General features: G+C 41.6%; 3 protein-coding genes across 9 annotated transcripts; 1 reads left to right on the top strand and 2 right to left on the bottom strand.

The window, feature by feature from the left end:
* Window positions 1-42: 42 nt before the first annotated feature.
* Window positions 43-2,384, bottom strand: ap1s2 (adaptor related protein complex 1 subunit sigma 2). The gene is made up of 5 exons (XM_028979018.1): window positions 2,213-2,384; window positions 1,623-1,801; window positions 1,336-1,444; window positions 821-958; window positions 43-740 (listed from the first exon to the last, which is right to left on the bottom strand). The coding sequence occupies exons 2-5, from the start codon at window positions 1,799-1,801 to the stop codon at window positions 693-695; spliced, it is 474 nt and encodes a 157-aa protein (XP_028834851.1). The 5' UTR covers window positions 2,213-2,384; the 3' UTR covers window positions 43-692.
* Window positions 2,385-14,771, top strand: LOC114789712 (phosphorylase b kinase regulatory subunit alpha, liver isoform-like). 6 transcript variants are annotated; one of them, XM_028979009.1, is made up of 33 exons: window positions 2,385-2,662; window positions 2,829-2,933; window positions 3,253-3,411; window positions 3,509-3,556; window positions 3,755-3,923; window positions 4,027-4,109; window positions 4,787-4,867; window positions 4,963-5,061; window positions 5,145-5,291; window positions 5,383-5,436; window positions 5,554-5,676; window positions 5,762-5,857; window positions 5,937-6,044; window positions 6,126-6,204; window positions 6,805-6,939; window positions 7,027-7,136; window positions 7,229-7,373; window positions 7,448-7,526; window positions 8,432-8,571; window positions 8,747-8,917; window positions 9,159-9,271; window positions 9,407-9,540; window positions 9,785-9,941; window positions 10,130-10,209; window positions 10,805-10,883; window positions 10,966-11,095; window positions 11,335-11,436; window positions 11,608-11,726; window positions 12,207-12,230; window positions 12,934-12,987; window positions 13,289-13,516; window positions 13,822-14,022; window positions 14,111-14,771. In XM_028979009.1, exons 2-33 carry the CDS (start codon window positions 2,856-2,858, stop codon window positions 14,282-14,284), a joined length of 3,699 nt encoding a protein of 1,232 aa, XP_028834842.1. In that variant the 5' UTR covers window positions 2,385-2,662; window positions 2,829-2,855; the 3' UTR covers window positions 14,285-14,771. The 6 variants fall into 6 exon arrangements, with proteins under 6 accessions (XP_028834842.1, XP_028834846.1, XP_028834843.1 ...); XM_028979013.1 differs by lacking the exon at window positions 14,111-14,771 and adding an exon at window positions 13,664-13,693 and having other exon boundaries at window positions 13,822-13,951; XM_028979010.1 differs by lacking the exon at window positions 12,207-12,230.
* A 1,753-nt stretch (window positions 14,772-16,524) lies between these two features.
* Window positions 16,525-23,510, bottom strand: ppef1 (protein phosphatase, EF-hand calcium binding domain 1). 2 transcript variants are annotated; one of them, XM_028979016.1, is made up of 18 exons: window positions 23,399-23,510; window positions 22,846-22,909; window positions 22,636-22,668; window positions 22,245-22,372; window positions 22,080-22,140; window positions 20,935-21,104; window positions 20,541-20,655; window positions 20,380-20,426; window positions 20,125-20,291; window positions 20,015-20,051; window positions 19,752-19,901; window positions 18,701-19,060; window positions 18,436-18,621; window positions 18,197-18,339; window positions 18,003-18,109; window positions 17,658-17,821; window positions 17,501-17,585; window positions 16,525-17,421 (listed from the first exon to the last, which is right to left on the bottom strand). In XM_028979016.1, the coding sequence occupies exons 2-18, from the start codon at window positions 22,904-22,906 to the stop codon at window positions 17,231-17,233; spliced, it is 2,205 nt and encodes a 734-aa protein (XP_028834849.1). In that variant the 5' UTR covers window positions 22,907-22,909; window positions 23,399-23,510; the 3' UTR covers window positions 16,525-17,230. The 2 variants fall into 2 exon arrangements, with proteins under 2 accessions (XP_028834849.1, XP_028834848.1); XM_028979015.1 differs by lacking the exon at window positions 23,399-23,510 and adding an exon at window positions 22,988-23,086.
* Between the last annotated feature and the right edge of the window lie 707 nt (window positions 23,511-24,217).

Here is a 24,217-nt window from a genome sequence, read left to right as displayed (position 1 = left end):
AATACAAAATATTAACTAGCAGCCCAAAATCAGACTCAAGCAAACCTGTTAACACTGATTTTTATTTTTTAGGAAGTTACTAACAGTCAGAAAAGTACAATGGGAGCGATGTGCTCGGGAGTGATGGTTAACCAAACACTATAATGCAAACATATTCCAAAAAAAAAAAAAAAAAGGAATTTACATACACTTAACAAGAGGTCATCTCTACAGTCATTCTAACAGTGTTTCGGTCATGCTACTAGTACACATCCATGTGTACCAAGTTATAATACTGACATAAAAGACAAGAAATAGTCCCACCGCCATGCAGTGGGTTTGCTGTATGTAGTTTTTTTTTCCGTACAAGTCGAATAAGCCCACCATTGGAGTGCCAACCATGAATGAAAGCTTTTGGTCCCAACATAAGTCATTTCAAACAAGTGGAGGTCTGTCTGTCAAAGTAGATAAGAGTACTGAAATTATTAAAGAACTTTAAGAGTCTTAAGGCAGCTGAAGAGATTGCACCTTACACTTCACAAATAGCAGCACTACTGTTTGTAGTTTGGGGCTAATAGGATAAGTACTATACTGATTTAAAAAGTTAAAACACTGGTAACTGAATGAATGCAGAAATACACATCAACACTGTTGGTAGATCAAGATGCAGTTTGGATTGTTCAGTCGGGGTTATGATGTCTTGAAGTAAGGGTTTATGTCAACCCAATCTCCTCCAAAACGCTTCGCGGTGTTTCCGCTTCCTATGACAAAAGGAGCCAGGAATCAGGACAAAAATAAAATGTTCTTCTTTCTGAAGCCACATAGATGCACCAGAACTCACCTCCTGCAGCATGTCAGCCTGCTCTATAGCTTTCAGCACGTTCTTCTTTGAGGTCTCCTGGGGCTCCCCTCCTAATATGAATTCGTCAAGTATGTAGTAGGCCTTCTCAAAGTTAAAGATGATATCCAGTTCACACACCTTATGAAGAACAATTGATTTCTTCAGTGAAAATAACTTTTTTCATTTTATATATAAAATTCAACATTAAATCAATAATGGGTTATTAGTAGACAGTTGCCCAAAGCTCCAGAACATCATCAAGTTGAGACCAAACAGCTCTTCCGCATTTGAGAACATCTTGAGGGTAGATGAACTTTACAAAGGTTGTCAGCCCATCTGTGGCCCTGCATGCATGCATTAAGTCTCGGCAAATGCATAATTAATAAAGCCATCACTCTGGGTTTTCAAGGAAGTGCCAGCTGGCTCATTGTGATTCCAAATTCACTCTCTGTAACTCTAAGCAAAGATGAAAAAGATGCACAGTCAAAAAAAAGGGAGAATTGGGGAAGACTCACGCTGCCAAAGTACTTATCCAGCAGTTCCACGTAACGATGGATAATTTCCAGGGTAATGAGTTCATTGTCCTGGTCTTCCACCGCACAGCAGAAATACAAGCTTGCATATCTGTAACCAAAAGAAGCCCTTCAACCACAATGTCTCAATCCAGGCCGGTCACATGCAGATACTGCTTACCCGAGGTCCGAGACAAAGCTCACAAATGACCTTCACCTTCATCAGTGGACGGTCTCTGCACCCTGAGGTCCATGCATAAACGCCCCCACCACCACCTTACAGAACTAACCTCTTGTACACGATCTTTAGGTCCCTCCATTCCAGAAAGCTGCACATTTTGGGCTTGCGGGCCAGCACCGTCTGGATCACCTCACGGGAGATCTTCTTCTTCTGGGTGTCGGACAGGGGCACGTACCATTTCTGCAGCCTCAGCTTGCCCTGGCGACTGAAGAGCAGCATGAACTGCATCTGCAGAGAGACGGGCAGAGGTCAGAAATACATGAAAGAAGAGAGAGAGAGAGAGATAGAAAGAGAGAGAGAGAGAGAGAGGACTGAACTGAAGGGCGAAAGTCTGGCCGGGAACCGAAAACTGAGAAGGCGGCCAACACGTAGGCTGCACGACACCGTGGGTCAGACAACCCTCGTGTTTAAAGAGCGCAGTTGCGATTAATATGAGGCGCGTAGGATTCCCTGCGACTCCACGAGATATTTTTACCGCTTCAAGCTAAAGTTTATGGGTAAAAAAAAAAAAAACATAAACAAACGAAATAAAATCCGATGTAAACAAAGGTAAAGCTTGTTTGCTGCAAAGTATAAGGTATTAGACATGTTTTTCCCCCACCGGGCCTGATGAACGGAGGGGATCAAAAAAGCTCCTACCTCTGCTTTGAAAACGGGCGCAATCCGGAGGGCGTCGGGCGGCGCTTCTCAAGGTGGAGCTCGGCAGACATATGTAGTGCTAGCCTGGGCTTTCTTTTTCCGCTACGGGCGGTGAAAGAAGGTCCCTCCTCATTGGCCGTCAGCCTCACCGCGGAGCGCTCTCATTGGCTGACCGGAGAGCAGGATCTAGCCAGCAGTAGTGAGCTGTAATTTAATAAATCGCTGTTTTCCTCACGTTTGGGGTCGACAGGAAACCCTACGTGCGTTCGCTCTGAGTTTGCAGCGTCTTTTCGCGGCTTCCCGTCTCAACTCAACTGTGCGTGGAGGGGAAAACAATGTGCCGAAATTAATGAAACTTCCGGTTCTCGCTGTCACCCCGACGGCGAGGCAGGGATGCGGCTGTTTACGGCGAGCTCGGTCCCCGCATCCACGCAGGCGTAATGTGCATTGGTAAGGCGCGTCTCACCCAAATATCTCATTTTCGGGAGAAGCGTGTCATTACTGAGTGTACTCCGTCACAGCCCGTTCTTTGCAGGTTGCATTAAAGATAAACTAATATAACATAGAAGCGGCCCGTTGCACTGAGGCATTCTCGTCTGTATGAACTAATTTCCAGGTTGAAATGTCATTGTGAGCCAACAAAATGCGCAGTCGCAGCAATTCCGGCGTGAGGCTGGATGGTTATGCCAGACTTGTGCAGGAGACGATACTTTGCTACCAGGTAGGTTGAAAACCTAAACCACTTTCCCGTGTGTATTGTTCCTAGTATACATCAGAAAATATAGATTTCAGCAGTCGGCAGAATAACAGTGGCTACTGGGATTCCTTAGCTGCCTAAAAATAAACAAAGCTTGGCCAAAGGTCTGCTGGGAATAGCCTGGGTGTGAGAAAATATTTGCATGACCTCAACATCTCCATAGGGCAGCCTCAGTTATGTGGCCATATTTGAAAAGTTCAGCATGGTCTATTACGTAATAACAACTCATTTCCATGCTGACATTCGTCTAATTCATTCATTCATTGATTTTTTTTTTATTCAGAACCCTGTCACAGGTCTTCTCCCAGCCAGTGAGCAACAGAAAGATGCCTGGGTTAGAGATAATGTTTACAGCATACTGGCCGTGTGGGGGCTTGGCATGGCCTACCGCAAGAACGCGGACCGTGATGAGGACAAAGCCAAAGCCTATGAACTGGAACAGGTGAGGCACGGGTTAAACGTGTGTGAAATAGTACCCTCAGTGTTTCGGCCAATCAGGCTCTGTGTTTATTTCATCACTGTAACTTCTTTACTTCCAGAGTGTCGTAAAACTCATGCAAGGCCTCCTGCAATGCATGATGAGACAGGTACTGTATGCATGAGAATTATTACATAATTCTCTCAACCACCTAATAATTGTTAATTATTTATTATCATTTATTACTTTGTACCACACTATGGGTGTCATTGCTTCTTTGTAGTATAATAAACGTAATGTTCTGTAAGTTGCATGCACACACTCACACAATTTTTTGGCATCACTGTGAATGCTGGTGTTGATACAGGTGGCAAAGGTTGAGAAGTTCAAAAAAACACAGAGCACCAAGGACTGCCTGCATGCCAAGTACCAAACAACCACGTGTGGGACTGTGGTGGGGGATGACAAGTGGGGTCACTTGCAGGTGGATGCAACCTCTCTGTACCTTCTGTTCCTGGCCCAGATGACGGCCTCAGGTGAAGCGAGACCCCCTCGCGTAACAAATTCAAATTCTTCCCCCACCAGAGTATAATGAACACCTGTGTTTGGGTCCTAGAAGATCATTTTGCTCTTTTCTAGGTCTGCGGATCATTTCAAACTTGGATGAAGTAGCATTTATCCAGAACCTGGTGTTCTACATTGAGGCTGCTTATAAAGTTGCTGTGAGTTTGAAGTGGCATGTGTTCTATGATGTCAAGCCAAGTTGAGCTTATTGTCATTTCAGCTACATACATGTTAGACAGTACATAGTGAAATGACACAACGTTTCTCCGGAACCTGGTGCTACATGTAACATTTATACAAAGTTAAGTACTGTGTCACGGGTGGGCTGGACATGGCATGAAGGAGGACGCATTCGCACGATCACAAGACAGGGGAACATCTACACGCACAATGACCCGACGGCGAACAGACACGAACAGGATAGCTTTATACAATTATATAAATAGACAGCAGATGAACACGATCAGGGAACATTACACGAGACGAACATGAAACTCCGGTCCGGACCCCGGATCCGGAGTCAACCCCTGCCGGTCCGGATCATGACATACTGACATAAAGTGCACCTGTGCGTCCTCGACAAACTGGGCTACATAAAGTCCAAAAACATGTGACACAGGCAGTAACAAATGTGCTATTACTGCTGAAATAGAAATGTGATAGAGATATGTTCTGAACATATGAGGTAGAGTGTGTATGTCAGTTTAGAGTGGAAAGTCCCAGAGTGTTCAGGTAACAGCAAGATCATTTGATTATTATTATTATTGTTATTATTGTTGTTATTATTATATATTATCTTTCCTGACCCATAATAGCAACAATCATGTTTCTTTAGGATTATGGCATGTGGGAGAGAGGGGATAAGACCAACAAGGGAATTCCAGAACTTAATGGCAGCTCTGTAGGGATGGCTAAGGTATGTGAGAGAGAGAGAGAGATATGTGTGTGTGTCTTTATACATATATGCCTATGTTTTCACAAATACAGATACAGTGTTATGTCCTGTAATAGGCCGCATTGGAGGCCATTGATGAGCTGGACCTTTTTGGGGCTCATGGTGGACCCAAATCAGTCATTCATGTTCTTCCAGATGAAGTGGAGCACTGCCAGGTATGAAGATGGACCGCTCTGCTGGAGATTAGTGTACACATAGTACCAAGAGAATTGTGCAATGTAGCTTTTGTTCTCCACAGTCGATTTTATGTTCCATGCTGCCAAGAGCCTCGACCTCCAAGGAGATTGATGCTGGCCTGCTGTCCGTCATTTCGTTTCCTGCGTTTGCCGTGGAGGATGCTGACCTTGTAAATGTGACCAAAGGAGAGATCATCTCTAAGCTCCAAGTACTGAATTACTTTGTAATTCTACTCTGCATTACTCTCTGCATCATTTGGTCGCAATGAAGACCAAGAGATGTTCATTTGTATTCTTCAGGGTCGATATGGCTGCTGCCGATTCATCAGAGATGGTTATAAAACCCCAAAGGAGGTATGATTTCTTGTGTATCCTATAATAAGCACATGGTCACATGGCCATAATCGCAGCTCTGTTAAAGGCCACTTATAGACTGAAGACCTTAAACTGAAGTTTGTGTGGTTGGTTCAGGATCCCGCTCGGCTCCACTATGATCCTGCTGAGCTCAAGCTGTTTGAGAACATTGAGTGTGAATGGCCAGTGTTCTGGACCTACCTCATACTGGATGGTATTTTCAATGGAGAACATGTACAGGTAGATCACCACACATCACACATTTTAGAAATTGGAAATATATTTGTGTGGTAATGAATGTGTGTAAATGGGAATGGCACTGCAGGTTCAGGAGTACAGGGAGGCTCTGGATGAAGTTCTGATTCGTAGGAAAAATGGGATCCATCTGATGCCAGAGCTGTATTCGGTCCCCATAGACAAGGTATCTATGGCAAAACTCTAACCAGCTCTGCTGCCACACAGTTTCCTGTGGTCTTCATGCCTACACTGTGTGTCTTTAGGTCGAAGAGGAATACAGGATGCCCCATACTGTGGACAGGGTGGCCACTGGCCAGCTGCCACACCTGTGGGGACAATCTCTTTACATTGTGAGCTGTCTGCTGGCTGAGGTGAGCAAGAGTATTATTTACTTCTTTGAATTATTCACTGCGAAGGTTTTTTTTTTTCCACTTTGTTCTGTCATTCCCAAGGGATTTCTGGCCCCAGGAGAGATAGATCCCCTGAACAGAAGATTCTCCACCTGTTTCAAACCTGACGTTGTTGTGCAAGGTGACTTTTTAATAAAATGTTGAATTTATCTGTAAGGGAGGACCTGAGCATATCCCTGTGCAGGATAGCTGAGCGGTAATGGTGGTGGGGAAGATGGTGTCAATTGAAGGCAGACTGCATTTATAAACATATATTTTATTTTATCTCATCTCGTTTACATCGGCACATTTAATTTACATTTGAAAAAATAATTAATTTTACAAATAAACAATAACATTTACTAATACTCCTCTCTCCAACTCAATGCCATGGTAAGGTCCTAGCCCCTTTTCACTGCTGGACTTGGGCAATAAAATAATCACCATCATAACACTGCTTGGAGTGTTAAGACATTTACAGCATTTATCAGACGCCCTTATCCAGAGCAACTTACAATCAGTAGTTGCAGGGACAGTCCCCCCTAGGAGCAACTCAGGGTTAAGTGTCTTGCTCAGGGACACAATGGTAGTAAGTGGGATTCGAACCCGGGTCTTCTGGTTCATAGGCGAGTGTGTTACCCACTAGGCTACTACCACCCCTAGACCTTAGCCCTGTTACAATATACATGCTCATTGCTGTAGAGAAAAGCCTATTGTGAACCCTGTGACATTTTGTGTGTAGTTTGTGTGTTGGCAGAAACTGCTGAAATCAAGGAACTTCTGAGGGACCATGGAATTGAGGTAGAAATGGTTTCTGAGGCCCTACCCATTCATGTTATGCCTGCTCGCATCCTCAGTCACATCTATGTGAAACTCGGTAAACAAGAATCAGTTACTCACTACTTTATTTTATTGTTAAAAAATATGTCAAATATTCATGTCAAAACTGAACTTGTGTCCCCAGGAAACTGTAAGAAGCTGAATTTAACTGGCCGTCCTTACAGGCACATTGGAGTCCTGGGAACTTCTAAATTTTATGAGATCAGGAATCGTACCTACACATTTACACCTCAGGTTAGGCAACTTCCTATCAATGTGTCCCACTCTCTCTCTGTCTGTCTATATAATATTTTTAATGCTCTGCTGTTTGATTTTCCTGTCTGCAGTTCATTGACCAGCATCACTTCTATTTGGCGCTGGATAACCAGATGATTGTAGAAATGCTGCGTACCGAGCTAGCCTACCTCTCTTCCTGTTGGAGAATGACAGGAAGACCCACACTCACCTTTCCAATCACACACAGCATGCTGGGTAATTAAGTGCTAAGACGATGTATTTGTTATTGTGATAATGTCTTGATGATCACTCTTTTCTTTCAATACCAGTGGAGGATGGTGATAGTATTGATCCATGTATCCTGGCCACTTTGAGAAAGCTGCAGGATGGATACTTTGGAGGTGCAAGGTAAGAATCCTGATGAAAATATGAATTTGGGTGCAAATGATAAATACTGTCCATTACTTACTTTACTTACATACTTTAGATTTAAATAAGGGTTATTTATTCATAACATCTTTTTAGGGGTCTACCTTTATGAAAAGCAGTAGTACAGCAGCTGTAGTATTTAATTTTTCAGCTAATTGGCAAGCATTCCTTCATTTCAGTGTCAGACCGGCACCGTCAATCACTGTGTTTTAAGTCTCATTTAAAAACTCACTTTTCCTCCCTGGCTTTTAATCCAGTGTTAGGTGGTTCTTATACGGTGTTCTTATGCAGTGTTTTATGCGGTTCTTGTGCAGTCTTTTCACAACTCTTTTAGTTTGTTGTCTTAAATGGTTTCTGGTTTATTTGACATCTTGTTTAATTTAAATTGCAATATTTTCTCCTTTTATTCTCCTTATATTTTCTCCTTATTATTTTTTGTGTATTTACTGAACTTTTTGTCCATGTCTGTTCTGTCCCTGGTAATTTTAATGTACAGCACTTTAGTCAGCTCCTTTGCTTTAAAATGGTATGGTATTTCAGTAATGCTTATGGATGGTCAGGGTTATGGTTGGAATTTTAAATGTATTTTCCCCTGTTAGGAACATCATAATTAATGTTATGCCCCATACTATGGCACAAGGAAGGGATGCAGGGAAGGAATGACTTTGATATGTGTGAAACCAGCCTGATGATACAATATTTTTATGCATCACCAAGGGTGATAATCAGATGATAGTCTGGTTATTTTGAATCTGAGAAACAGAGAAGCCAATGATGTGCTTCATGATGACAAGCACTTCACATTCACTTTAAGTGGTTAAAAGAACATGTCTGTGCTCAGGGATCTTTTGGGCTGACTGTGAATGTTGTGCTTCGAAATGCAGGGTCCAAATGGACAAGCTGTGCAATTTCCTCACAACCTCCTTCCACACCAAGCTTACCTTCATGGATGCAGACTCAGAGGACAACCTGCTGGAGGAGGAGGATGAGGAGGATGAAGAAGAGGAAATGTTTACAGCCTCAGGTTTAGCATTGTTTTTTTTGACAACTATGGACAACTATTGTGATACTGTATTGTATAAAAGTTTGGACAATGTTAGAACTGGTAATTGGATGTTTCGTCAGTAGTTTCATAATGGCACTGATACGCAGAGATATGCATCTCATCTGTTGCATGGTTTGTATTCTGACTTCATCAGGCAGCTCTAAGGACATGTTTGATCAGTACCTCACTGAGCTGCTTCAGAGCACAGCAAAAACGAGCCACCTCCCTCCCACTCAGAGGGGACAGCAACACGTCTTCAGTGCAGAACACACCACCAGGGACATCCTGTCCTTTATGGCGCAGATCCAGGGTCTCAGCATGCCCAGTGAGTCTGCATGTACCTGCCATTCTGCAGGAACAGACACAGGGTGATCAGGTGTACGAAAATAACTATTTGTGTGTGTGTACTGCTGTCCCCTTGTCAACTAAAAAATTAAGGAACCCAAAATACAGCAAAAAATGGTACGAGTTGGTCCTCACTAAGAATTAAATAAACAGGAAAGTGTTTGTGTGAATCGCTGATGTGGTGGTAGTACCATGTAAATATGATATATGCTTTTTTTCAGAAGCATCAATGTATCTCCCTGTTATTCCTATGATGAACAAACACCGCAAGTCTCTAAACCTATTGGAGGTGCCACAGGCATACCACCATGCTGCTCAAACAAACAAGACAAAGGTTAACAAATACAACATTTTCCCTACCAGTTTAAATGTCACACTCTGTAGAACAACACATTTACAATGTACAATTACATTACAATGCAGTATCAGATGTATGTGTCTTTGTGTGTGTGTGTGTGTTCACTACCAGGCTTCCAGTGCTGCTCTGCATTTACCATGTGATGCTCAGGGAAACACAGATTTTGACTTGCTGGTGAGGCAGCTGAAGGAATGTCCCACTCTTCAGGACCAGGCTGACATCCTTTACATCCTGTATGCCATGAAGTGAGTGCACAATATGTCTGTAATTTTTGTCATTCTTGGATTTACCAATGTTTGTGTATGTAATGTGTGTGTAATAGGGGATTAACAACTTTCGATTTTTCAGATCAACTATTCCGTCAGTAAATTTTGCATGCGATTGTTGACCTTTTTGTTAATGCCTTAGTGTGTAGTGTTGTCTCTGGAACCATTTACTTACTATAATTATGTCTTAGTCAGTTGTGATAGTTAATCTGCGTGTGTGCAGGGGTGCGGACTGGATGGTGAACCTCTCGGGACAGAGTGGGGTGACCGTACACTCCCTGCTTGAGGAGATCTATATTAAAGCTGGGTCCTCAAAAGAATGGGGGCTCATTCGTTACATCTCCGGCATCTTACGCAAGAGGGTGGAGGTGCTGGCAGAGGTGGGAGGAGCCTGTTACGCTATTGTACAGAGAAATCCTCTGTACAGCATAAAGTTGCGAGAGACAAATTCAATGTATTCCCAGAGGGGAAATTAAATGCATACATTTCATCTTCACATTACAGAAACAGGGAGTATATGATGTCTACATTTTGATTTATGTGTATGTGTGTGTGTGATGTCTTTCAGGCCTGCACCGATCTAATATCTCATCATAAGCAGCTAACAGTGGGTCTGCCTCCAGAACCAAGGGAAAAAGTCATCACTGCGTATGTCCACATTTCTGTTTCTTTCTTTGCTTGTGTTCACAGTGACTCATAAATATCCAATTCCATAGCTGACCAAAATCAAGAAAATCACAAACCAAATCAACATGTGTTGTCATGCTGTGGCGTGAGGGATCGGTAGTAGTTACAATTTCAAAATAAACAGTTTATTCATGGCACAAGGGCCAAATGGAAACCCAAAGGATAGCAAATACAAGGCCACTCCCATGACCTATCCACAGGGTAGACCAACAGCAACTTGAGTCAGGCTGGAATACATGATAACACGGGTGAATATAGTTAGAGTTATCAGTGAGGATAAGACAGGCCCCAGGTGAACATAGTGAGGTGAGAAGTTCAGGGGGCCGGAGCACAAGTCCAACAGGGTGTGATTTGGTGGCATGACACATCTAGTTACAACTTTAACCATGCTATTACGGATTCTAGGGCTGTCAATTGATAAAAACATGTAATAAAGTTATGACTATTTTCTAAAAAAAGTATAAAAAATGCATAAGTGGATTTCATCTGTGACCTCTATGTTTCCCTGTATTAACATTGTAATGCATATAATTAAAAAAATATATATTTTAAACAGTCCTCTACCTCCTGAAGAATTAATCACACTGATCTATGAAGCCAGTGGACAGGATATCAGCATTGCTGTGCTTACACAGGTAAAGATGGAATAAGTGGAACAAGCTCAGTTTTACATGTGTTACTCTGTTGAGCTGTCTGGTACATTTGTTACCCCGCTAGGAAATTATGGTGTACCTGGCCATGTATATCCGCTCCCAGCCGGCTCTGTTTGGAGACATGCTGCGTCTGCGCATCGGCCTCATCATGCAGGTGATGGCCACAGAGCTGGCCCGCAGTCTGCACTGCTCTGGTAGGGGCAGTTCCTTACCACTTTTAATTACAGTGCACTACAGACAGAAAGCAGGGACTGCCTCTTGTTGCTGTTTTACCGTAATGTGATTAAACCGTCGAGCAGCAGTGTCTCAGCTCTTCAGCAAGATCACATTAATCAGATTAATCCAATCCAATCAAATACATCTGAAAGGCACTTCTAAAGAGAAGCCAGATAGTCATGTGCTGCATTGGTCTCCTTCTCATTCTTTCCTCCAGGGGAGGAGGCCTCAGAGAGTCTGATGAGTCTCAGTCCCTCAGACATGAAGAACCTGTTGCACCACATCCTCAGTGGGAAGGAGTTTGGTGTGGAGAGGAGCAGTGAGTTTCTCTTCATAAACGCTCTCACAACTACATATTTTTGTATAACTATTTTGCAACAGTTGATGTAATATATATCTAAATGAAATTCCCAGAACTCTATAACTGACAGATGTTGGTGTACTTGTGAAATGTGTGAAAGAGTAACACTGACACGAATGTTTGTGTTAGTGCGCCCCCTTGAGTCCACAGCAACCAGTCCGGCGATCTCCATCCATGAGCTGGGACACACTGGAGCCACCAAGACTGAGCGCACGGGCATAAGGAAACTGAAGAGCGAGATCAAGCAGGTGAGAACATGCGCTACGCAGTATGTTTCAAGAGGTCAGAGGACTTGCGCTGCAATGCTCTGGTTTAATCAAAGGTGTAAATTTATGGAAATGCGATTTGTTGGTTTGGTTTGGGTTTTGTGCACATTTTGCTCCAGTTCCCATTTTGTATTTTTAATCTGTATTTGAAAATACGGCTTTATATTGCCAGATGAGGCTCAGACAAAGTGTTATGGTTGCACCTGCGTAGCATTGTTATAGCATTGTTAAATAACCGCCAACCCTTATTTTGATTATTCATGGCTGTGCCATGCAGGGCTCAGAATGTTCATTTGTAACCATTACCAGTATATACACAGTCGCTAATGAATCGTATCTCTTAAGTTTTTGAATTACTATTTGCATACTTATCCGATGTACTCAAAATGTTGTATATTTGATGGAGGTTAATGGAATATAAATGTAATTCTGTAAGTGACTCTGACTCCACTCTATTTTCAGCTGGATGACTCAAGGCCGATCAGCGTGGGTTGAGTTTGTCACCTAGTCTGTTTTTGCCAGCATGTTGCCTCTGGATTGAATGCTAATGCAGACAAAAACATAGTGAATAACGTACACTGTAGCCTAGATCATATCCATGTTCAGACGACTGTTGCATCATTTCTACTAAACCACATTTGCTTTTTTTGCCATTACGATCACTAAAGTATCTGTTAGGTGTGTTGCCTCTGTGTGACATTTATGTGGCATGAGGTTGTTACTGGCTTCTTGTGTGTCATTATAAATTATACTATCAGAACTCTAACCTATGATACAAAATTGCATTTTAAGAAACCAGTTATACATCAGAGGGAGTTCTCAAGGGTATTCTTACAAATTATACCACATGTTTATTATATTTATTACATTTTTAGTTCAGTTATGGATATTTATTTAGTGATTCTGTGATTTAAATTGACCCATCTATGAACTATTCTTTTGATAGAATAGAATTGTCAATGTAAATTTATCGTGAGACCCATCAGGCCACATCACAGCTGGTCAAAATGCCTGGTCAGCACTAACTGTGGTATAATTACTAGTAAAAATAAATACAAAGATGATTTAGCACCTACTGATTGGCATTCATTACACAGGGCTAAGACTGCAGTTCTGAGCTTCTCCTTATTTCAGCAAGCATACTGTCTTCTCATTGATCATCCTTGTGTGCCTCTCTCCCCCTCCATAGATCTTTAGCAGTTCTCATTCCATCAGCAGCAATGTGACATCACCTCGTTCAACGGTAAAGCCAGGCTCTATCAGGCTAAATCTAAAATCACTTCTTGAACACAAACCTATAACACACTTAAAGTGAACTCTTACTCACAATGCAAATGTTAACACTATTAATAAATATATTAATTTCAACTGCCTAATAGCCATATAATGCCTTGCAGCGCTACTCATGAGTCACCATAGTTTTGTATGCATGTGGTGTCATTGCAACTGCACTTAAGTGTTAAGTGTCTGCTTTGAAATAGTGACATCAGCATGACATCAGTAAGACATCCATCCCTATGTTTGTTTTTCCATATATTCTCTAGAGATGCAGCAGTCCTTCCACTCCCAGCGGCATCCTGTCGCCCACTGGCACAGGGGATTCGCAGCTGATTTGGGAGGAGAGACAGGGCCAGTGGCTGCGCAGGAGGCGCCTGGATGGTGCCATTAACAGGGTCCCGATGGGGTTCTACCAAAAAGTCTGGAAGATTCTGCAGAAGTGCCATGGTCTGTCTATTGCTGGCTATGTTCTTCCTTCGTCCACCACACAAGAGGTGTGTTAGTAATCTTTAACTGGAGCTGAAATGCTTCTTTGTCTGTATAAATGGATTATTGGGATAAAGTTCAGGTTTGAATGGATATCTAAGTCAGTTAAGTCTTTAATCCTGCTGAAGAGTTTGAACTGATTGATTGATTTCCAGATCAGCAACTGTGGCCAGACTCAATAAAGGGTTTGTATTTCTCTCTTCTCTGTTCTGTATCAAAGAGCAGTGGTCCTGACAGATCATTTTTATGCCAGCATTGGCTCAGGTAATCATGTGTGTATTTAGTGCCTAACTGGAGTATATGGTTCCAACAGATGACAGAAGGAGAAATTAAGTTTGCTGTACAAGTGGAGTCAGTACTGAACCACGTTCCTCAGCCGGAATACCGGCAGCTGCTGGTAGAGGCTATCATGGTGCTCACACTAGTGGCTGACATGGAGGTCCAGAGCATTGGCGGGATAATACATATCGACCGCATCGTCCACATAGCCAATGATCTGTTCCAGCAGGACCAGGTATAGCAGCATTTCTAAATATGATGATAACAATAATGATGGTCAGTGGTGAATCTGAATCTCAGCCCTACCCTTGCCTGTTTTACAGCGCGCAAATGCAGCCAATGAGTATTTTCTGGAGAAGGACCCTGCGACAGGGATCTGCAACTTCTTCTATGACAGTGCACCCAGTGGCAGCTATGGCACCATGACATACCTGTCCAAGGCTGTGATTGGCTATGTTCAGGACTTCCTGCCCAACACTACTTGTATGGTGCAGTGACACAGGCCAGTGATCCAGATTGGAAAAAATGTAGGGACTTTTAGGCACAATTTTACTGTATTAGACTAATATTCGTTTAGAGACTGCAGTGTTTGCTCTATGTAGATGTATATAAATCACTGTGATAAAGTAATATATTATCTTAGTATTTCAGGTTTATGCATACATTAGTCTCCACCAAGTGAAATTTTGTGCCTATTTGTAATGAAAGCAGCAATACAAATAGGATGACCATGAAATTGATCAATTAAGTGATAAATAATAAAACATAATCCCTTTTACATTATTCGATTAAGTGGTAAATGGCTATATATAAACTTTTGATCAATTAGTATGCATGTATGTAACCAGTGATAACCAGCATGTTCCATTGTGCCTGAACCCAAAGGGGACAATATTCCATACTGTTCATTTATGCTGTTAATATGTGCTTATACCATTTGAGGTAACTACACTGAACAACTCCCTTGTGAACTATTTCATTAACTACTGAATCTGAGACTTGAAGGAAATATCTACACTGTGAACCAGACACCTCTGTCCAGGAGATACGTGGAATTTCATGGTGCTGCTGAGAAAATCAGGGCGAATTTATGGGTACAAATGCAAGCAAATGGCAAGCATTTGTGAGTGGATCTCTTAAATCTATGCTACCAGACTGAAATTTCTGATTCTACTGATCTTTAGACAATCAAGACAAAACATTTTTTAAATTTGAGTAAAGGTGATATATAATCACAAAGTTTAAGTAACAAATATAAATTTGTATAAATTACAGGCCATCTTGATTTTCTGTCTTTAATCAATAGAAATACAGAATTTTAATTTTGAGATCCTATGTCAAATTGAAACAGTTTAGAGTAAAGATCTTAAAATTGTTTGTGTAGTCTTTTAGAATATACTCATTGTAACAATGCATTTAAATATAAAAATTTTAAAATGTCATAATCAAATCATGTTTTTGCAGAACAAATATTTCTCAGTGCAACACTAATTATGGGATAGCCCCTAATTTATTGCTCATTCAAATACATTTTAAACAATGTGTAACTTCATTTAACAAAGCTCAGTTTTATTATTTGTAACCCAGTGATGAAATAATAAAGAACTTAAAGTATAATAGTTTTTTTAATTTTTGTATAAACTGCAGTACCATACGTCACCAAAGGCACATTTCAGGACAAACTTTGATTATTATTGTACCTTGAAAAAAGGCCAAACACTAACCCCTAATCCTAGGTTGTCCTGAAACTGAGGTGACGTACATGACATGGGTATTGACACTTCTATAGTCCTCTTCATAATGGGGTTATACCTAATGTTTACACAGTTACCAATGCAATGCAGTGCAAGTTGAGGTAAGTTGATGTGACCAATAGTTTCACATGTACTGAATTCAGTAGCTTCAGCACTACTACACAAACCTATACACAACCTCAGTAATAGCTTTAACCTGGAATGGTAGCCAAAGGTGTTGAAATATTTGTAGTCAAAACCTAGACACACACACACTCAGGAGAGATCACAGTGTCACCAACTGTCAATAGCAGTGGCAGACACAGAGGCTGAGATTAAAGGTGTTGTGCGGCAAAGAGCTCCAGCTTGCTGCTCCTCCTCTTCATGCACCTGCTCACTGACAAAAGCCTCCATGATGAGACCTTGTCACCATGGATACCGCCACCGCTGCGCTGCCTTTCATGTCCAACGGTTTAGGTGCTGTGTGCTTTGATGACATCAGGGCTTGTGGTAAATACTGCATTTTCAAGATCATATGTAATGACTAACGTATACTTGGTACTGGTGTAACGCTTCTGTTTCTGGATGGGTGAACACAAGGATGTGTCATATACACACACATTTGATCAATCATCTAGAGAGGTTCGAATCCCGAGCCACCAAGGTGCTGGGCAAAGCACTTTCCCCACACATTTTCCCCCCTGTGCGCCTGCCATGGCTGCCCACTGCTCACCAAGGGTGATGGTTAAAAGCAGAGGACACACTTTCATTGTGTGTTTCACAATGGCAATCACTTCACTTTCACTAAGGTGAGATGTCTGTAAACCTGGCTGATAATCATTTGCTGTGTCCATAAAGATGATTCATTTTGGTTCAGTGGACACAAAGAATTAGAAGCCAGGAGCAACTGAATTCCATTGAGAATATCAGGACTAAAAATGATCACAGTCTTATCTAGTTCAGATGTTGTCAAATGACTGGAAGTAAAACCACACACACAAATACATAATTAGGCAATATTTATGCTTATCTTAATGTCCTTGGGTATGAAAATACGCACAGGTATCACCTTCAGGTTTCAGAAATCCTGCATTAAAAGCCAGTCTGACCAATCTGCACTTAGCTGGGCCTCTAAAACATCATAGAGTGCAAGTATGCAGCTGAAGGTCACAAGTAATGCTTACTGTCATAAAAATAACAAAACACTGAAATGCAGCACTAAACAATAATTTCCAGTATCAGGTAGCAGGAATTATTCACCTCTCAAAAAAGGAGAAAAACTGGATTGCTGGCAACTAATGTCATTACACAAATCATAAATCATAATCTGTATACACATTTTGAGGAAGACAACAGGAAGACTTGTTTTTGCTCTAAACAGTTAAAAAAATACAATAAAATAAATGTGATCTATATATGAGATCTAGCTATGATATGATGTAAAATGCCTATTTTCACTGATGCTTGGCACACAAAATGCATTTTTAAAAGTCCTATTGAAATGTACAGGAGTTTAAATTGCATTCAAAATATTAAATGACATTAAATAGCATTATAAATAAAAAAAATTGCCTGCATATGTATCATTCAGATGAGAGAGGGGGGGATATTCAGGCAAAGAATCAAGGAGAATTCATAAACGGAAAGCAGGTTATTCTACTGTGACACTGTCATGAGGTTCACAACTGAGAATAATCTATCTCAGTCCTGCTACTGCTCTTTAACATCTAACTTGTGCACCACCCTAAAGGCCTCCAGAAATTCGTTGAAGTCGATGCTGCCATCCTTGTTAAAGTCAATAATACGTGCCATTTCGTCAATAGCATGGTCGTCCACATCCACACCCAGGTGTGAATTGAAGAGCCTCCAGGTCTGACGGAACTCTTCAATGGAAATGAGACCTGACAAACAAAGGTTTCCTGTAAATAACTTGCCTATGGTCACATCATTCTGCTTGAGGCAGAACATGAAAGCAGTCACCTGAATTATCTTTGTCCATTATGTTGAATATGATCTCAAGGTCTGTTCGATATCTGTACAATGTTTCCGCAAAGTTTGGAGTAACCTGCATCAGAAAGAAAACGATCTAACTCATAGCTAAGGTTAACAATTGTCTCTGGCTTCAACCTAAACAGACCTGAGGGACTGGCTGTCCAGGGCTGACATCCTCAAAGCAGGACTCATAGTCTACACTCCCGTCAGGTGCTAGCCTGGCCAGCCGAGGTCGCAAAGTTCTCCAGGGCAGGTCCAGCCTCAGCACAGACTCCACTACCTGTGCCCAATCACCAATGGAGATGCTACCTAAGCAGATCATTCAGCAAACAGATGAGAACTCACCATTAAACCATTTCACCTGTTAAGAATTGATATCATGTTGGAAATAAGATATTTATTTAAGTATTTAGTTACAAATTAAAAAATATAATCAGCAATTTTATGCAGACTGGATGGATTCTGCCTGTGTGTGTATGTGTAATCTGACCAGTGTTGTTTTCATCATACTGCTGAAAAGCAGTCATGAGCTCAGAACGATGGGCATACAGTTTCTCCTGCAGAGCCTTCAGGGCAGATCCCTCAGCGACATTCACCCTGCAACACACTCAGGCTGAGCTCCTGCCGTACTGAGCTACAGAACAGATCTAGTCTACACCAGACAGAAATCTAAAAAAGTCTCACCTCTGTTGCAATGTGAGTTTCCTGGTGCTGCGGCTGACCTGGTACTGAAAAAAGCGAGGGACCAGCCCTGGACCCAACTTCACGTACGCCCCACGGTTACTGCCCTCCTCGTAGTAGTTAGAGGCAGAGAAAATTGTGATGACCTTTCAGAAAAAAGAATGTGATGAGTATGTTAAATTAGATAGTTTCAATGCATCAATTTAAAACCAATGAATGGCAGAGTAAATTGTGCATTTTACCTGTCCATCGTGACAAATCTCATAGCCTTCCTGCTTACATTCATGGGATCGAATTAGGAGCTTCAGCCCATGTTTCTCAAGGAGGTTTTGGGTTACATCTGGGCCAAAGTAGCAGCCACCTCCACGAAAGGTGTTGGGAGTGCAGCCATTCTGTATCTTGGGGTCACTCCAAAGGATGTCAACAACCTTCAGGAAAAGTAAAATGTCTCACAGAAGGAAATTGGAATTTGGAGAGGAAATTGAGAGTTTGATGGCCTTCACTCACCTGTCTCCACTCCAGTTCCTCTCGTGTTGGCTCTGGGGGAGCAATGGACACAAACGAATCCAAGAAGGGCACCTGCAACACCCCAGAAGGGCTGGGTAGGTTGCAAGGTGATGGTGTATTTCGCCGAGGAGTGTTTAGGGATGAAATGCAAGGGGAACATAGAGAAGAGGAGGAAGAAGATGATGATGAAGTTGAGGAGCAGCTGCTCTGCCTGGCTAAGTAGCCCTTCCGTTTCCTGGTGGACCTGCTGGCCCTACCCTGCGAGTATGGGCTGCCCAGTTGGGCTCTGCCCTGTCTGGTGCCGGCACCAAGCTCCAGCTGCTCCAGACTGCATCTTGGAAGTCTAAGGGCAGACTTTACCTGCAGCACAACACAGAGACTAGTCACCAGTAGGTTCAATATCAGTAGGTTCAGTGGGTTCCTTCCCTGCTATAACTACAGTACAATAATCAGTTTGCACATGTGCACGTGTATATATAAATATATATTATAACATATATTTCTAATGTACAGTACAGGCCAACCGTTTGGACACACCTTCTCATTCAATGTGTCAATGTGGGCCAACAAGTGCTAAACACCTCACGGAACTCCTTCAAGACCGTTGGAAAACCATTTCAGGTGACGTTCATCGAGAGAATGCCCAGAGTGTGCAAAGCAGTAATCAGAGTAAAGGGTGGCTATTTTGAAGAAACTAGAATATAAAACATGTTTTAATTTATTTCACCTTTTTTTGTTAACTACATAACTCCACATGTGTTCATTCATATTTGTGATGCCTTCAGTGAGAATCTATCAATGTAAATAGTCATGAAAATAAATAAAACACATTGAATGAGAATTGAATGAGAAACTTTTGGCCTGTACTGAATGTATTATACATTTCCAATGCATAGATTCTCTATAAGCATTAAACTAGTTTCAGTTCTGATCAGGAAACAAATTCTTATCATTGAGTCAAATGCAGGCTTGCAAATTCAGCTGAGACTAGCCAAGTTTTCTCCAGGCTGAGTCTCAAGTATTGCAGCTAAGTGCACCCTGGCATACACACCTTGTATCTCTCAATAGTGCTCAGGAAGTCCAGATCTGTTCTGTCAGAGATGCCACCATGCACAACGAGGACTTTGTTGTCAATCACCGTCGCGATAGGAAGCAGACTGAAAACGTCCTGCAGAAGCTTCAAGATGTCCCTCCCATGTGTCTGCAGGGACAACAGTTCCACTTTGCATTTGCAATGTGTGATCACAAGGTGGTGCTAAAGGCCAATGTCTACAAACAACTACATCAAAAATGTAGCAGCATATATGTATGTACCTTGTACTTTTGCATGACCTCCTTGGTAAAGCCATACCTGAATCAACAAAAGGGCCAAAATCAGCGTGAACGTTTCTGCATATGAGAAGATGTGATACACTACAACGTACCTCAGATTCATAATATGGTCCTCATGGTTTCCTCTGTTCAGATGCATGTGGTCTGGATACAACAGGAGAAAAGCGAACAGGATGATTACGATTTCCATAGATTTCTTCCCTCTGTCAACAAAGTCGCCGTTGAAAATGTAGGGATTTTCAGCAGAAGGAAGGCCGTTCTTAAACAGAGATACAAAAAGGAAATGTGAGCCATGATGAAATACTCTCGAAAGGCTGTGGATCTACCGAACCGAATAACACCTGTACCTTATAGAAAATAAGTAGTAAATCATCAAGCCTGCCATGTAGATCACCTGTAAAAAAAACTGTGTTTATAGGGCATGATGGGGGAATTTCAACCTTTGTTCTGGCACACACACACACACACACACACACACAAATTGTAATGTCACACGGCATTGTGTTACCACAGATTGTAATCTCCTTGGCATAAGCAGTAGACAAGTAAATGACATTGGGCATCTGCTTCAAGAACTTCTTCGTCTCATGCAGCAGCTGCAGCACGTATCTGGCATGTAGGGTCTGCGGCAGAGGACAGGGACACAGCAAGACTCCTCAGTAACCATCCCATGTTGAAACCTAGTCTGAGAGCCAAAGACCTCACTCATTAAAGTGGAGCTAGTTAAATCATGATCATTGAGGGTTAAGTACTCTTGATCTAACATTGTTTTTGGAGGTTTGGTGAGTCACATGTTAAGGACAAACTGATCAATAGTAAAGGTACTAGGTGAGCAAGCAAACAAGTTCTAATATAATAGACACACTGAAATGCATAATGGGGGCGACAACTCTCCCAGGTACCTTCTGCTCCTTTACGGCAGTGAGCAAGTTGTTGGCATCAGTGGTGCTCAGTGGAAAAGTCAAGCGAGGTCCAGTGTACGACTCCGGGACAGAGATCTGCTCATACTTCGCCTGCCTGCCTTCCTCTGTCCAGGGCTCAACCACAGAATCCAAGAGGTGTGAGATCAAATCTGTTCAAATAGAAATTGTTTTTCTTTTTGTTTTGTGTGTAGGTACCACATTTAATGCCAAATCATGCACAAAGAGACACAGGCAGACAATCCCGCTGAGCCAAGACACAATGAGACAGTGAATAGCCAACAACAGCTAATGCTACATTTGTGAAGAGGTGCCCATTGTGTGCTACTTGTGCATGTTAATTTTTTTCTGTGTGGCCCATAATTTATGGGCTGTCAGTAACAGATGTTTCTTTTTATTAAATAGCCAGCACCTGGTTGGTAAATAAGAGGACCAGAGCCTCACCAATACCCAGGGTGTAAAGAACTGTATTGAAGAAATATTTTTTAAAACAAGCTACACATGTCATCTACATCAACCCCACTCTTCAGTGCAATAATGAAAGCTAATATAAGAACTTTATTTATTTATTTCTTTATTTTGCCGTTCTCTTGTCTTTTGCTCATTGCATCAAGAGAAATAACAATTAAGAAAAAAAGAACAATAGTAATATTCCTGAAAGAATAACATAATAACTCTAACAAAATACTATGACTAATAATTTAGACTATGAATAACAGATAATAGTGCAAGTGGATCTGAAACGCACAGTTTTATAAACAAACAAAAAAAAAACATCACATGACCTGGTTGGTGTGGCGTAATTGAAGCCCCGCCGTTCGACTTGTTTTTCCCCTCTACACAAGGGGCAGCTAATTGTCGGCTGTGATGCTGTGGTTCAGTGGAATACTAGCCAGGATGTGGTACTCCACATCACCGGGGCAGAAGATGGGTTCTCAACAGGTTGCTAAGCAACTATGTCCCTCCATATGTATATTTTTAAAATTCATTAAAAAAGGACAGATGCACAATAGTCCAAAAACCGGCTTGGACAGCTTGATTATGAAATGTTCTAAATGTAGCCGAGTACTGGTTTCCAAGAATAATAATATTATGATTATACAGAAGATATCAATATAAGTATTTACCTGGGCCATTCCCATTGAGATGTGTGAAGTTATCCAACATAAAGGTGAAAAAGCTGGATAGCTGGAAAGGGAGGCATTTAAAAATGAAATTTTACAACTTTGCAAATAAATATTCTTTAACATTTCCTGGTGACAACTTTCTACAAGCAGCATGAGAGCGTGTACCTGCAACTGGTCCTGCTCTCCTGCATACTCTATGGACTGGAAGATATTCCACGTGCACCTTCGCCTCATCTCCAGCTGAGCAATGTAGCGTCTGTACCAGCGCTGAATCAAAATGGCTGCCTTCATAGCTGCACATTTCAAAAGGTCTGCATCAGAGCATCGTTATCCAGAGCGACCCGACCCCTCCATCATTCTCCATTTCTCTGCATGTCCAGCTATGTGTCCCTTTATTTAAAAGTCTGTGGGACTCTACACACCAACCATATCAAAAACGTCTCAGGACTGATGAAGGAGAAAATGTTTTATCATATATTTAAATATATATTACAGAGTATATAGTGTGTTCGGCATCTACAAAAACACGACAATGGAATGAGAAAAGACTTCTTACTTAATGCTGGACTGGGGTTCTTACTAGGCCCATCTAATGGTGAATTAAATAAATAAAAGAGAGTCACTGATCAATATTGCACATAAAGATCATCATCAACCCAATTATTTATATGGGAAATAGCAAGTAAATAAAAAAAATAAATCCAATAAAAAAGCCCCCGAATACCAGAATACCAGTAAATCTGAGGAAGAACTGTAGATTAGTCACCTGCTGCTGATGGCTTCCCTTGGTTTTCAGTTTCGATGGATGTTCCACACCCCATGATCATTGCCTGGTGGTACAAAAAGTCAAATTTCTCAGTTTGGACCAGTCCATCTAAACCTTTTACTTAAACAATTTAAGAATAAACCTGGATCTGGAAATACGAGGCAATCCTGGTTTCATTCAGTAACATCTTCAGTGACAAAAAAAATGAAATGTTCAGTCAACACGTCTACTTCTGTAGGACCACTGCAATGCAACTGCTGAATAGTTGCCATGGAAACGCGTGACGAGTACTGGATCTTCCCCCGAGACTGAACTATGAAGCATGCTTCTCCCTTCACTGAGTTTGCCTGAAAATTATTTCCAAATATTCGCAGTCTTTTAATGTCCCGTATACTTAAAAGAAACCATTTACCCATACCCTTCCTCATTTTAAACGATTTTCTATAAGCTACAAATACTGTATTGTCCCTGTTCTTAGCCCACTGTGCCCCACACACACTAAAACACTGAAGCATGTAAACGCAACAAATTTCGCAGGATTCTTCGAACCTACCGGACAGCGCACCTACATCCGCATCCGCGCGTTCCCAGATGCTCGGGTCAGGTGAGGACGGACACGCGCTCGCCGGCGACCTGCGCGTGCACGACTTCCACCTGTCAGCGAGGCGCGCGCACGCACACCGCACGCACACCGCACGCACGCACGCACGCTATGGAAGGCCGTTTGTACCACAAATGGAATGATTCTTTTTTTATGATAACAGATTTAATGGTTACATGTTTTCCGAGGGAATCCTGGCCGCCATGTTTAATGCCTGGCACCTGTTTTTTTATTTTATTACACATTATATACACAATTACTCACCATTATGCTACTGGTGCGGTGGGGAACCTTTGGAAAGGACATGACTACTAACTGAAATCTTTCAGTATTAAGATCAGACCAATGTCCAAAGCTATGTTCAGAAGTTTAAACAACAATAAACGTCTCACAAAATTGTATTAGTGGCATTTGTAATTTCTATTAACAAAACAGTTTTTCGTTATTGTATATAAATCTAAATAAAATAAATGACAAAAAACATTTGTTTTTAAATTCTATAGATTCAAATTTCTATTAGTACAAGATAAAGCAACAATAATTATACAGCATGAAATTTAAACCAATGTCATGACTGGTACATAGCACTCAGTACATATATTAGTTTTTAATGGTTTCATCCTGTAAGACTGAGAATGCTTCATATGTCACGACAACCCCGGCAAGTATCCGAATTGAAACTTTTGTTACACACATTAACAATCATAAGAAAGAGTAAGATCAAGAGCTGACACTGAATTCATTGGGAGAGAAGTTGACTACAGCAGCTTT

The sequence above is a fragment of the Denticeps clupeoides genome, chromosome 5 (genome assembly GCF_900700375.1).
Source record: "Denticeps clupeoides chromosome 5, fDenClu1.1, whole genome shotgun sequence".
Taxonomy (NCBI): Eukaryota; Metazoa; Chordata; class Actinopteri; order Clupeiformes; family Denticipitidae; genus Denticeps; species Denticeps clupeoides.
Note: the sequence above shows the minus strand (reverse complement) of the source record. Positions and strands in the feature narration are given on the sequence as shown.

Excerpts from the sequence above, each read along its gene's own strand:
- LOC114789712 (XM_028979009.1), top strand. The coding sequence starts at position 2,856 with ATGCGCAGTCGCAGCAATTCCGGCGTGAGGCTGGATGGTTATGCCAGA. Across the intron at positions 10,210-10,804 it reads AGGGAAAAAGTCATCACTGC|TCCTCTACCTCCTGAAGAAT; the intron begins GTATGTCCACAT and ends TATTTTAAACAG. Across the intron at positions 14,023-14,110 it reads ATCTGTTCCAGCAGGACCAG|CGCGCAAATGCAGCCAATGA; the intron begins GTATAGCAGCAT and ends CCTGTTTTACAG.
- ppef1 (XM_028979015.1), bottom strand. The coding sequence starts at position 23,032 with ATGTTACTGAATGAAACCAGGATTGCCTCGTATTTCCAGATCCAG. Across the intron at positions 21,105-22,079 it reads TCTCAATGGGAATGGCCCAG|ATTTGATCTCACACCTCTTG; the intron begins GTAAATACTTAT and ends CTATTTGAACAG. Across the intron at positions 18,622-18,700 it reads AGGAACTGGAGTGGAGACAG|GTTGTTGACATCCTTTGGAG; the intron begins GTGAGTGAAGGC and ends CTTTTCCTGAAG.
- ap1s2 (XM_028979018.1), bottom strand. The coding sequence starts at position 1,801 with ATGCAGTTCATGCTGCTCTTCAGTCGCCAGGGCAAGCTGAGGCTGCAG. Across the intron at positions 959-1,335 it reads TGGATAAGTACTTTGGCAGC|GTGTGTGAACTGGATATCAT; the intron begins GTGAGTCTTCCC and ends GTTCTTCATAAG. Across the intron at positions 741-820 it reads AGGCTGACATGCTGCAGGAG|GAAGCGGAAACACCGCGAAG; the intron begins GTGAGTTCTGGT and ends CTTTTGTCATAG.